Genomic DNA, 14,498 nt, shown 5'->3' on the forward strand with positions numbered 1-14,498 from the left:
GATATATTTCCAATTTTTAAGAATAAAGAAACAAGGGAGACTGGTTTATTTGAAATATTTAATGTTTAAAATATTACACCACCCCAGAAAAATTATTTATCCGACACTATTCACATGATTAAGCATTGATTTCACTATTATTGGTTTCATCGGTGTAGGATAGTAGTTTGCAAACTATTTCAATTTTCTCACAAAAGTTTGCAAAAAAAATAATCAATCGTATTCCAAGGCCAATAAGAATGCCATGAGTCTGATAATTACTTCCCCTAGTTTCAGAATTGTTGACTTGTCCATTGTGTTGTCTAGCAAACGAAAAAGAAAAACCTTAGAATTTCATTAGTAATTTTGGAATATTTGTTGAATATTTTTACTTAATTCATAAAAAATGTACGTTTGACATATAACTGGAAGCTTATTTTAATTATTATTTCTTTGCTTAGTTTTCCTTAACGAAGCCAACCACAGAAAGCTGAAATCTAGCGGCCATATTGTTTCGGTTTGTTTACATTGTGGTTACATGTTTGTTTGTTTGTTTGTTTAATTAACGCCCTATTAACAGCCAGGGTAATGTAACGGCCTCTCAGGTATGCAGTGGTAAGCTTGTATGTTGTGTGGGTGTGCGTGTTTTGAAGACTGCATAGTAAATGAACTTCATCATTTTTGACGTTGATATTTCCAATTCCTTCAGAATTAACGTTTTTACCAGCAAGTTTGGTATGGGGTGTCCTATAAGTGTGAAGTGCGAAGTGCGTGTTTTTGGAGACTGCAGTATATTTGTGTTATGTCTTCTTGTATACTGGATCTGTTGCCCTTTTTATAGTGATATATCACTGAAGCATGACGCCGAACACACCAAGCAACACTTCTCACCCGGTCACATTAAACTGACAATGGACGAACCAGTCGTTCCACTTCGTTTATGCTAAGCGTTAAGCAGGAGCAGAAACTACCAGTTTTATAAATTTTGATGTGTCTTGGTCTGGAGACAGAACCCAGAGCCTACATCACAGGGGCAGGCGCTCAAAATATGTATTACTACTAACACCAAGTTTAGACAGAGTTTATTCCGTTAATACAGATTATGATTATCATTAGAGTAAAAGGGGTCTGTATGACAGAATGATAATAGCAATTTATAACGCTACCAAAACACGAGGGTGATTATGTTATAATGGAAATATGACTGAAAAAAAAAATAAATGTAAGGAAGCGCATTTGACTTTGTTAGGATTCTGATGAACGAATGATAACTGATCCCGGGATTGCGTAATTTACATATGCCCATTTATCATCATCCCTTCCTACCCTGGACAAAATCAAATGTTATTCCTAATAGTAATATAGTAATAGTTATTTAGTAATTTAAAATAGTTTGATTGCTTCTAGTGCATGTGCAATAAGTACATCATTCCATATAGGACATTGTGTCACGGTATTGGTTTGGGACACAATTAATTATTTCTAATATTAAAATAATAAAAAAAATAGTAAAATTAGAAGCTCAAACTTTTCAATGGTGGTAATTGCGTTAAGTATTTAATAACTTTTGTAACAGAAGAAAAATACTAATTCGTCTGCTTCTGTTTTTGATAGAGAAAAATACTGTATGTAAGCGGTGGAGCATCTTTAAAGGGACAATTCAGTGTAAGAGTTCATCAAAGTGTGCGCATATTTCGGAAACAAAGCCTTAATAATAGAAATAAGATAAGTTGATTTTACTGTGATATGAAAGAAAAGCACACTTTGGTGAAATGTATGTGAAATGTTCAAACTCGCTTACTGTCCGCCATTACAGATAGTGGTCGGATGTCTTGTATGACGAACCCTGGGCCTTGCCAGTGTAGTAAAAAAAAATGTCTAGAATTACTCAAATCGCTCTATCAGTAGTGTGTTTACCTTATTAGATGCATATTCATGCCTAAAAAATATAATCAATTCCTTAGTTGTTATGTATTGCAATTGTTTACTAATAACGCGCGTGACTTTGACTCGGATGTGGATACAGAGCACATGTTGTACCTACATGTATTGATCAACGATTTTGAATTTCAACGGTATCAATCAAAATACTTAACAATGTCGTGAATTTTGTGAATTGTTCTTATTGTATGTTAGGAATGTAGAACTATACATTTATGTCATATTTTGCTTCATGATTATGTAACAGAACTAGCCTCACTGAATTGTCTCTTTAATTATATCAATGTAAGTTACATTAGTGATATATGATATTATTTGATAAGAACCAGAGGAAAATAATTATTAAGAATACACGATCATGTACAACTGTTAATAAAACACAAAACATAATGTACACAATATCACTTTATTGCTTCCCCCCCCTCACAAAATGTATAATATCAAAATCAACCAGCAAAATCAATTTAACATTGATACTAATTGTATTCTGAGTTGTAGCAATGATGCTAAACCTTTAGCTGGGGGGGGGGGGTTCCATCTTGTGTTGAATTCCGCACTTAAAATGCCTATATGTTTATTAAAATTAAATTCTTGATTATATCCCCTGCAGACGCAGAGTTAAAATATTTTCAAATTTTCATCAGTTGCCAGGTACTGACCGCTGGTCGGTGGTTTTTGTCCGGGTACTCCGGCTTTCCTCCACCATCAAATCTGGCACGTCCTTATATGACACTGGCTGTTAATAGGACGTTAAACTGATAAAAACCCTTCTGCACAGAAAGCGATTTCACAATATCTAGATATTACAAATAAAAACAAAAAACAGAAACAGAACTTAAATACAAGGTAATTTATTATTTTGCCTTTGACAGCTATACAAGTCACAATTTATTTTTGTTTTTAATTTTCTTTAATTTTCTTCAGATTTCTGTAGTAGGGTGTACGTTTGATATAGTACCATACATTATGACATTAATTTTACAGTTGACATTATTTTCTACAGTGACATCCTTGTAATCCGTTTCGAGATTTCCCAATAGATAAGGATAACTGATGTCTACATTGCTTTTATTTCTTGCCATATCTAAACGGCATGTTGTCCTTGGTATAATTTTCTTTTTGCTCTTTCCGTGTGTGGTGTCCATGCTTTTTACCCTTTGGGAATAAGTGGCGAACGTCTAAAGCTACCCACAGAACCATTCTTTTTCGGCGGATGTTTTCTTCAGTATTGGTTTGAGGACATGGTGCAGGGACAGAGTTATTGTATTCAATGTCAGGCAGACTTGGAGTTTCATTCCTAGGTGGTCTCGATGGCACTGGGAGGGAATGCACTTGGATAGTCGTACAAACGACCGTCAGAACCATCAAAATGAACATCTGTAACACAAACGTTATAATATAATAATAATTCAGAGACGCGAAAACCGTTCCTTAAAATGGCGTTGTAAAAATTTATGCGAAACAAGAGAATCTTAAAATAATGTAAAAATTAGACAATTAGTAATTTTTGTAAAAAATAATAGAACGAATGAAAAATTCCATAAAATTGCGTTGTAAAAGTTAGTTAAAGGAAATAAGAGAAATCCTGAAAATGGCGCTGTCATCACATGTATCACATATATCGCATAAAACACGAGAGAAATGAAGAAATATAGTATTCTAGAAATGGTATAAAAGGTTTCGCCATTGTTTTCATATTTCATGTTTTTGATAATAAGGCTTGAGCGATTATAAGCTCGGTTCATTTTCTTTGATTCTCAACTATGATTCAAGAAAAAAAACTTCTTCAGCGCAAAGCAGGAGCAAATACTAACAATTTAATGAACATATGCAGATAAAGGCTATAATAAAATATTCATTAAAGTGTCGATCGTTCCTAAAACTAATAGTTTTTACAGAATCCATGATGTCAAGATTAACGTCATTACTAGGTACTTTCTGGAACGCGATATTCTAAACAAAATTGATATGTATGTGACACATTATTGTGACAGTGATTATTTCTTTTGGCTAATATTTATGAAAAAAATAAATTAGGTCTCGAAGATATACATAGTAAATAAATATTCCAGTCACAAGCCAAACACATAAAGAAGTAAATTGTTGATTTTTTTCACCATTGTGGAAGAAAAATTCTATATTCCCATTTCCAATGTCGACTATTGAAGAAAGCGATAGATATTTAGCAGCCCTAATTCCTATCGTATAATATTAATGGCATACAAAATTCAAGAAAAAGTTGTTTTTTATTGTTGGAAAAAACCAAAGCCTTACCTTGCAAAATGCGGTCATGGTCTCTTTGTATTTCTTCTTGCCTTGCTAGATACGCGCTTCAGAGCAAAGAAGCTGTTGTGCGTTATAACAGTTACCGTTTATAAGTTCGCACTATAGTTATCCGCTTCATTAACAGTTTATGATTCTATTGGCTGAATGATTTAACTTCCTCTACTGTCTGCCGCCATATGTTAAATGATGGTAACTGGACTTCATCATTTTTGACATTGATGTTTTCAACTTCTTTAAAGGTGGTGTTCAGGCTATTGTTAAAAAATCCATTGAAACTGCCCACCGCCCACTTTTCTTTAAAAATTGCATATCGATAGTACTACTAGTTGCCCCTTTCAAATAGACTTCTTTTTTCATTTTCTTTTCCCAAAGGGCCTTTAATCTTTGTGTTCATTTTCGATAAAACTACTTTGCTTACATATATTGTAAGTGATATACTTATAAGCGATACAAAGTTGTCACCGGGTTAGAGAAAAAGAATCATTCACCCTCGTAGGAATGAGACAGGAGATCTCAACTCCTTGGGATAAGATTTTTAAGCTGTCAAATACTCGGCAAAGCCTCGTGTTTTTGACAACTAAGAATCTTACCCCTCAGGTTAAGATTCTTCTGTCTCACCCCAAAGGGAGTGAACGATTCTATTAATCTTTCATATCTTCGTACTGTATGTAACTCTGGTTTATTCCTCATTCTTATCTATTTGAACAGTTCAAGTTAGCCCAAAAGTACTCATTTTATGACCTCTAAGGACTCCCCATTGCTAGAAATGCAGAAGATTGCATATAAAACCTTCTTTGTACTCGTAGAACGTTTTGCAATTATTGGGTGTTTGTCCCATTTTCTTGTCAAACAACAGATGTGAAACCTACCTGGAAGAAATTTTTTGCGCTTTCAAATGTTTCTTTAAAACATGGTTAACCATTGATTTGATATGCCTACCTTTCGTAAAATATCACGAACTGTAAATCTGGCAATTCCCTCAATGATTTTCATTCATTTTGGATATTATTTCTTTACAAGATGCATATTTTGGCCTACCTGATTTCGGTGCATTTACGATGGACTCTACACAGGACTCAAATTTCTTTTTTCGGCGCCAAACTGTGTCATAAGATGCAAGAGAAGGTCCAAAATAAGTAGATGTTTCATTCTTCACTTCTTCAAAGAATAAGCGAGCTTTAATGTAAGTTCGTTTTTCATCTTGTTTGTCGACGCTTCTACCAACATTTTTACTGCAGTTGTCAATGACTGTGTATTCAAATGGCGAATATTGTCTTACATGTAGTCTCACATGAACATTTATACACCGTTGTGTATGTATTGAATAAAGATATACAGCTATTATTGTTTTTTTATCATGCACCACGTGCATATCGAGCTATTGAACAATAAGCCATTAATTGTGAACATCCTTCGTATATCGTGAACATGTTAAGAATGAAAAACGCCTCACAATTCAAGTTTTAACAATATTTCTATAAACGGTTGCCAGTTTCAAATCAAAGAATGATAAATAAAAATGTCAAGGATTGTTTTAGAAGAATTTTAAACATTTACAAATGAGTAAAATAATGCGAGATTAAGCATATACATTAGCAAAGAAAACTCTAAATAATTTATACGAAGTACAATCTAACTCTTTAATGTTTTATTCAAGTTTGATTTCAACGTAATGGAAAAATCCGACGTTATCTTGTTAATAAGGCTGTAATTGATATTACGTCAAAGAAAAGTAACATTCGCCGGTGAGATGTACGTTATTTCATTAATAAATTAACAGATCGAGGCAAAATGAAGCCGTGCTAAGTAGCCGTGACGGCATTGCCATTTAAATCATTTCAAAATATGTTTTTTAAGGTCATATCAAACAAAAACATCCTTGACCGCTTGATATAAAAATATATAATTTAATACGAGGTCATCCCAAGCCTATACTATGTCATAGGAGTAAGGTGATACAAGAGGCCCAAAGGGCCTTAACGGTCATCTGTCTACAATGGCAACAGTCATATAGGAAATTAATAAGATATGGTGTCATGCTGGCCATCTTGGGTTTCGGATCGACCCGAAAAATAACAGCACTTTGTCGGGACCATGTCAGGATCACTTCGGGTAAGTTTCAGCCAAATCGTACTGATAGAACTTGGGAAAGAAGTTAAAAATGTAAAAGAAAATTCGGACCCTTTGGGTTAGATGACCTTATAAAACAGAATCAGCACCGCTCGATCTTAAAGTATGTCAGGTAAAATAGTGAGGTCATACGAAATCGTACTGTGTTTATATGACACCATAGAAGAAATATGGTATGAGAAAATGACACGTTTATAGGAAACCATTGTCCTAAAGACAGTCAAATAAACGAGTTCCGTACTGTTTCATGCGACGTTTTGCATAGACATAAATATTTTTTAAGCTAAAAACTATAAAGAAATGATTCTTGAAGAAACCATGTATATCCTGATCACTTGACCCGCAAATAGTGTCATAAAAATTAAAAAAACTGTGTGTGTGTTTCCGTGTATGCATGAAACCGTGTAATGTACAGTACAAGGCTACATGCACGATGATCTGTTTTCGTATGAAATCGATTTTCCTCATTTATGTTCCACTACATGGAATAAGCATAAGATAAAACCTATCTTATATAAATACAGAAAGTTTATAATATCAATTTCATTTATTTTACATTGATTGCGAAACAAGTTGTACAACTTATACAAATCACTTTCGATGACACGGATGAAAGCGCGCGAGGGGCCTTTGAGTGGGAGTAATGCCTGGAGAAAACCCACGTAATCGGAAAGATGAACCCTGGCCGGGTAGGCGAAAGGCGAGTGGCTTGACCACTACACCACCCGATCATACAGAAAGTGCAACGAACGTAAATAAAACTAGGACATAAAGCAGTTGCTGTGACGTCGAGGACATACATCCATTAATAAAGATTGATATTGTACTTCTCGGAATCAGTCAAGAATAATGAAATAAATGAAAACAGTCCGTAAAATGACTTCTTACTGATGTATCCTGAACATGATAAGAAAGCAAAGCGCCCCAGAGAAAGCAGACCATTCAGGTTTTTACAATATTTCTTAAACACGATTGCCAGTTTTGAATCAAACAATGAGAAAAAAATATCATGGATCGTTTTAGGAAGATTCTACACAATGCATCACAAACGAGCAAAAAATGAATGATTTGCGTTCCTCCCGTCAATTTTTATCACCAGCAATTTGAATTAAGACGGAACATAAACATCTTGATGGAAAAAATTTCAACCACTGTAGAGATATTTTCCAGACGTAGAAGACTTGTGGATAACATCTCCCGACATCTTCCAATATTTTTCAATCACTGGAAAAAATGGTTATGCTAAAAAACAACTCCACATAAGCAAAGAAAACTGCAAAGTACATATACCAACTACAGTCTGATTAGTGATTGTTATATTTTAGTTTTATTTATTCCAACGTTATTGAAAAATCAGACATTATCCTTTCTAGGGAAAAATTGCCTTGTATCCTCTTGTAAGGTGATAATGGGGAAGCTTGGTGTGAAAACATGTAAATATCATGTCGTGAATTATTAATATGGCTCTATGTGGTTTGACGTCAAAGAAAAGAAATATTCGCCGGTGAGGTCATTGATTAATTAATAGATCGAGTTGAGTTGAGGTGAAGCTGTGCTAAACAGTAGTGACGTCACTGACATTAAATCACTACAAAACTTTTTTTAAGATTTCATTAAGCATGACAATGACGTCATAGAAAACGTAATATCAAGCATACTGAGCACCGCTTGATATTAAAGTACGAGATTATATTACGTCATTGGAGAAAGGTGATATGAGAACATGTGACACACCTTTCGCGGGAACAAATAAATCCCTTTTTAAATTATTTGAAAACCAATCGATTGATTGGAATTGTGTCACCTCATGAGGACTTATGGTATTGTTGTGACGTTTAAGACATCCAGCATGTATTTGGACATTCATAAGCCTTAATCGTATATATCTTGGCCTCCATTATAATAGTCTCGGAACCAAACGGGTGCAGGGAACTCGTCATTTGATTCAAGTAATTTTGATCTGTTTGATTTTATCGGAATTCAAACCCTGTTAAAATTTAGCACGTTTTTCTCATTTTTAGACAAAACCGCTAAAATCTGACTCCGTGATTTGTCAACTTTACCATCTGTTGATGGTTTTCAACTTTGAACTACTTTTCTTTGCATATTTTCTTTTACACATCATGATATTCACTGTATAACATGTAGTTGCTAATTCAAAGTCTTAAACAATATACTATTGATTCTCTATTCAGGCACTATATTTTATGGCGGAAAGATATCTTAACACATTGAGTGTTATATAGTTATAAGTTTCCCTGAATGAAGACGAGAAATGTTCATCACAGTAAAAATATAGAGTTAAAATTGAGGGATAGAGAATTGACTGTTATTTATTATATCTATGTAATATCTCTGTTTTCATTATTTAAAAGACTCGATAAACCTCGTGGTTTTTTTTTCTCTCAAAAATTAACTAACTTGAGTTTGATAAACAAGATAAACAACAGTCACGCAATGGGAAACCCCTATATCTTATGCGGGTATAAGTAAACCAACTCTATCTAACATTGAGAATATGTAGAAAAAAATTAATCTGGATACTGTGTGAACGTTTATGCGAAAATACTTAGCGCTGATAATTAGTTTTTTAAGAAAATAGAGAGATGAAATAACCTTTGACGTTGTGATGGTGAAGATAGGAACACTGTTGTATCATCCTGGACAGGAAGGGAACTTTTGAGCCTTAAATGATCTTAAACAGACAAGAAACACGTTTGCGTTAACGGTGACCTGAGCTATGATACATAATAAAACGGAGACGTGTGAACACTATATTGACCTCTTCTACCTATCAGGTTATTTAACCTGAAGACAGTCAAGACGAGGATGAGCATATACTTTTATATATTGCCAAAAATATGACGAAAAGATTCAAGTTGTTTTTAAATACAAAATGAAATTGAAGTGATTTTATCACATTGGTCTTTTGATATATAACGAGTATTCGATGTTTGAAATGTTGTCATAGAAATAAGCAGTGAATATACACGCATATACTTTATAAATATTGATAAATAATCAATAATCAGTATCTATTACATCTGTGAGTTGAGGAGATTTTTTGTTGAGTCATTTTGACTCCTTTTGACCCCCTTCTACAATCTGCCTGTGGGTTAGGGCCATATAAAAACTTAAATCTGCGTCAGTAGTTTTAGATGATTTGGTTTGGTCTTGTATAGTGGAACACTTGCCTTTTTAATAGTGCTAGATGTATATTACTAAAGAATCCTGCCACAGACACCAAGCAACACAGACCACCCGGTCGCATTATACTGACAACGGGCAAACCAGTCGTCCTACTCTCTTAGTGCTGAGGGCTAAGCAGAGAAGAAACTACAATTTTTTAAGACTTTGGTGTGTCTCGGTCATGTGACAGAACTCAGAACCAATCTCATATCTAACGCCCTACACGTAAGCGTACCTGCAAGGTCGAGCGTTATTAAAGGAGAAGTCGAAATGTTACAAAAGGCGATAAGAACATATCACTTGAGACATATGCACATCACAGTAGTGTATGGACCATTTAGAGTAAAGTTAGTTTTTTTATCATTTTGTAGGCATTTCATTGTTAAATGCAAAATACTGCTCACTGTAGCTTATTTAAGTCATTAAGTAACGTGCCATTATGTAAGTATCTAAACAGGATGAAGAAAAGGCTGTAAAACATAACGAATAATCTAGACCCTTTAGTAGTTTTTATTTAAGTTCTCCATGCTGTGTATATGCACATATACAGTATATACCAATTTCATCATTTGGAGTCTCTCTCGGGTGTGTAACTAGGACAAACTTCAGAATCATGTCTGTCTGTGACTGTCTGGGCAGTTCTCTTCAAAAGAAAATTGTACTTGCCGTCCTGGTATACTTTGCTTTCGTAAGTGTTTAATGCAGTGTTCTGAAAAAGTCAACGGGCCCAGATTAGTCACAACGAGTTATGTTAATAAAAAAAACCCACAAAAACGATAAATAACAAAAACAAAAACTAAATAATAAAAATAAATAAATAACAACAAAAACAGATTGTAAAATATGGAAACAAATTAATACAATATATACACTTTTTGGGGTACTAGTACTGTTTCTCAATAATGCATATAATAATAAGTGTAAACAATTGATAGCATAAAATTTTTATAAAAATAATAATTGAATCACAGTGTATTCCTTTTATTACTACTAATGTTTCGTGAACCTTTGTAACTTTCAGTTAATTTTTTATAAATGTTAATTACTCAAAGACGGATATAAGCTCTCTTTATATATGCATGAAATGTATATTTCCATTTCATTATTCGTTTATAAACTGTTGTTTGTTAAAACACCAGTGGACGACTATTATGTTATTGAAAAAATCGTAAAGTCACAGTATAAGTTAGCGCTTAACAATTGGTATAAACAATACAAGGAACTCCTAAGTTGAATATGTAAATTTCTGTAATAGGTAAATGTCATTTGTTGAACAAACTTGGTAGCCCTTCATCCATATATGGTTGTAACCAATTCAAGGATAAAGGAGGAGTCAGATTGTAAAGCAAAATTTTAGCAAAGCTCCCATTTTGGACCCCCACCGTTCTAGCCCCTTGGGTCTTACCTATGTCCTTTATAAAATATGATTGTCCTTAACTAAAGTTCATCCTTCTGAGCCCCGCCCCTCTGTCCCCAAGGATCGGACCCAACTCGTCTATATTAAATATGATTGATTGTCCTTCCCAAGTGATGTTTCACACAAAATATGGATGCATTAATCCACTCAAGGGGAAGTAGGCTTTTAAAGCCAAATTTCATCAAAGTTCCCCTTTCTGAGCCCCGCTCCTCTGTGCCATGGGGTCGGACCTAACTCGTTTATATAACATATGATATTCTTTCCCCTATGATGTTTTACACAAAATATGGATGAAATCCACTCAAGGGTTAAGGAGGAGGATGATTTTAAAGCTAAAACAAGTACTCATTGTAATGGACTCCATTACATAATCCCCCAAACGACCCTTTCCCTCCCCCTCCCCATCACCACCTGCAACAAATCAAGAATGCAGTTCAACAGATTATGAACATCTTGGAAGAAATTTTGAGGTACTTTTATATTCAATGAATTGCAGACAAAAATTTGAAAACAGGAAGTTAGCCCAGCGACAATCTTTCAAAATTTTTATCATATTGATCAGCATCCCTTAATACCCCTATATACTAATTTTCATAAAAATCAGAGACCTAAATATAAAAAATAGGATGTTGGCCAAGCGGCCATCTAGGAATACCAAAATCTTTAAAAATATTTGCATGTTGTTCGCCATCACTTAAAACTCCTATAGACTAATTTTTATTGAGATCGGAGACCTAATCCTGAAGAACAGGAAACGAGCCAGTGGCCATCTTGGAATACCAAAATCTTTACGAAAATGTTTGCATGTTGTTCGCCATTCCTTTAAACCCATATAGAAATCGGAGACCGAAACCTTAAAACAGGAAATGGACCAGCGGCCATCTTGGAAAAAAACTTTATATAAAATATAAAGTAGGATTTTAAAGCTAAAATTAAGAAAATTTCCCCTTTTTGGGCCACGCCCTCTGAGGCCCTAGTGGTGGGAGTGGGCTCATTTATATGAAATATGATTGCCCTTTCCCAAAACAGTTTCAAACCAAATTAGGTTGCCATCCATCCAAGGATGAGGGAGGAGTAGTATTTGAAAGCTTAAATTAAGAAAATTTTTCCTTTTTAGGCCCCATCCTCAACCCCTAGGGGTCAAACCAGACTCATCTATATAAAATATGATTACCCTTTTCCAACAATATTTCAAACTAAATTTGGTTGCCTTCCTTCCAAGGATGAAGGAGGAGTAGAATTTGTCTTTGGCCACCATTTTAAAGCTTAAAATAAGAAATTTTCTCCATGAGAATTCGAGGGGAGGTCTATGAACCCTTGTCACCCTCAGCCCCTAGGAGTCAGACCAAGCTCATTTATATAAAAAAAAATGATTGTACTTCCCAAATGATGTTTCACACCAAAATAGTGATGAAATCCATCCAAGAATGATGGAGTCGGATTTTAAAACTAAAATTAAGAAAATTTGCCCTTTTTGGGCCCCACCTCCTCAGCCCCTAGGGGTCGGACCAGGCTCATTTATACAAAAAAAATATTGTCCTTCCCAAATGATGTTTCACACCAAATATAGATGAAATCCTTCGAAGGATGAAGGAGAAGTAGGATTTTAAAGCTAAAATTAAGAAAATTTGTTCTTTTGGGGCCCCACCCCTCAGCCCCAAGGGGTCGGACCACGGCGCACGGCGCACGACGACCGACGAAGCACGATAACTATATGTAATCCTAACACTTCGGGTCAGATGACAAAAAAAGTAAGGACCTATTTATTTTTAGAGGACGTACCCCTGAAGTTTTACGACAGAAAATATTTCATGCATGTCATGAATACGGATATTTACATTTCTTGAGGAGATTTTTCTATACACGATAAACATTGAAGAATATGTGAATCGGTAACTCATATTAATAGTTTCAATTTTTTAATATATAATTACCCTGATGAATTCAACTGCCGCAGGTATATTTGTGTCCACTCTGTCCAACATCAGCCGACATGTCCATGTTAGTATAGCGAATGGCTATGAAAATAGAAACGTCACATTTTAACAAAGGTATGCTCAAAATAAAAACAGATACTTAGTTAAAAGTGAAAATAAAAAACGACTGTTCTAACTTAATGTTACTTTATCTATATAATTAGGCCTTGCTGTCACTATCATTAATTTCATCGGGGAATAAAAGAAATTTTGTTAGCAAACTACATGTGTTTGAATTTTCGTAGCAGATTCTCAGAAAAGCTTGCACACACATTAATTCCATAACTTTTGAAATAGTGACATCAATTCTTATAATAAATTTTTCAGGCTAATTGATAAAATCAAATACGTTTTAAACGTACGATTCAAAATTGATTTCCTAACATCGATGTTGGTATTGCGACGTCACGATAACGTCGGGTCTCCTTGCCATTTGCGATGTTTTTCTTCATAGAGGTATAACGAACACTAATCGGTCAATAAAAAGTAGTATTTAGTATCAGAACAAAGACAAAATAATTATTCACAATCATAAAGAACCTTGTCAATACATCAAAAATCCGGTTTTTGTTTATTTAATCAGTAAACATTAAATAATGAACCAGTTGTCCCACTCCGTTAATGCTGAGCAGAAACTACCACCTTTAAAGACTTTGCTGTGTCTCGCCCAGGGGACAGAACCCAGAGCCTGCCTCACAGGGGCGAGTCCTATAGGTGAGGCGGTGTCAACAGACGACAGAAAGAAGAATGTCAGACAGAGAGAAGAGAAACAAACAATAAGATCCTAAATTTAGTCGTGCAAAAGGGGCAGCAAGAACAAATCTAACGCCCTACATGCATGACCCTAATTAAAGCGTCATTGCATATGTGGATTCTGATGGTTTTTAAATAAAGAATTTTCCCTGTGAATAACATTATATATACACCCGTCTCTTTGCATATAAGATATACATGTACATTATATGTCATAAATGAAGTTTCGAGGAGGTTTTTTATTCGTATCGAGTAGGAATAAATTTTGATGACTTCAATAGACGAAATATAGTAATAATAATAAAAAATGAAACAGCAAGATCTGGAGCTGTACTTTTGATAATATATATATATATATATATATATATATAATAAAAAAGAACAATGTCCATGTGATGGTTTCCATATACATAAAAAAACACAACTATAAAACAGTTTTTTCTCCCTAGCGCTTTCTCGGCTCATGCCGGTCTTCAGGGTTTGAATCAAACCCTGAAGACCGGCATGAGCCGAAAAGCGCTAGGAGAAAAAACTGTTTTATAGTTGTGTTTTTATATATATATATATAATATAGATGATTATCTATCCTAATAATATGAAATATCTGCCACCTGCTAACAACATTGAATTGATAAATTGCCTTAACTTCATTTGATTGACCAAAATTGTTCTTTTGATAAACAATATTAACACAGTGCAAGAAAATGCCAAATCTACAGCTGTCGTCTGATAACGTGTGTTAATTGATTCTAACTACAATTGAAAATAAACTCTATATGCCATATGCTTAACACCCAGAATTTGTTAAATGGTCATAACGTCATGTG

At 34.4% G+C, this 14,498-nt stretch overlaps 1 protein-coding gene and 1 long non-coding RNA gene across 5 annotated transcripts in view; both read right to left on the reverse strand.

The window, feature by feature from the left end:
* Positions 1-2,755: 2,755 nt before the first annotated feature.
* LOC138330827 (uncharacterized) lies at positions 2,756-4,266 on the reverse strand. Its single transcript, XR_011209601.1, has 2 exons — positions 4,195-4,266; positions 2,756-3,297 (listed from the first exon to the last, which is right to left on the reverse strand). It is a non-coding gene; the product is annotated as an uncharacterized lncRNA (long non-coding RNA).
* A 5,759-nt stretch (positions 4,267-10,025) lies between these two features.
* The window catches only part of LOC138331433 (uncharacterized), a 44,147-nt gene continuing 39,674 nt past the window's right edge, over positions 10,026-14,498 (reverse strand). For all 4 annotated transcript variants that reach the window (XM_069279041.1, XM_069279042.1, XM_069279044.1 and 1 more), the window contains exons 9-10: positions 12,877-12,960; positions 10,026-10,234 (exon numbers count right to left, since the gene is read on the reverse strand). In XM_069279041.1, the coding sequence (XP_069135142.1) occupies positions 10,091-10,234; positions 12,877-12,960 (228 nt within the window). In that variant the 3' untranslated portion in view covers positions 10,026-10,090. The remainder of the gene's footprint in view (positions 10,235-12,876; positions 12,961-14,498) is intronic.

This window comes from Argopecten irradians, chromosome 9, assembly GCF_041381155.1.
Source record: "Argopecten irradians isolate NY chromosome 9, Ai_NY, whole genome shotgun sequence".
Classification (NCBI taxonomy): Eukaryota; Metazoa; Mollusca; class Bivalvia; order Pectinida; family Pectinidae; genus Argopecten; species Argopecten irradians.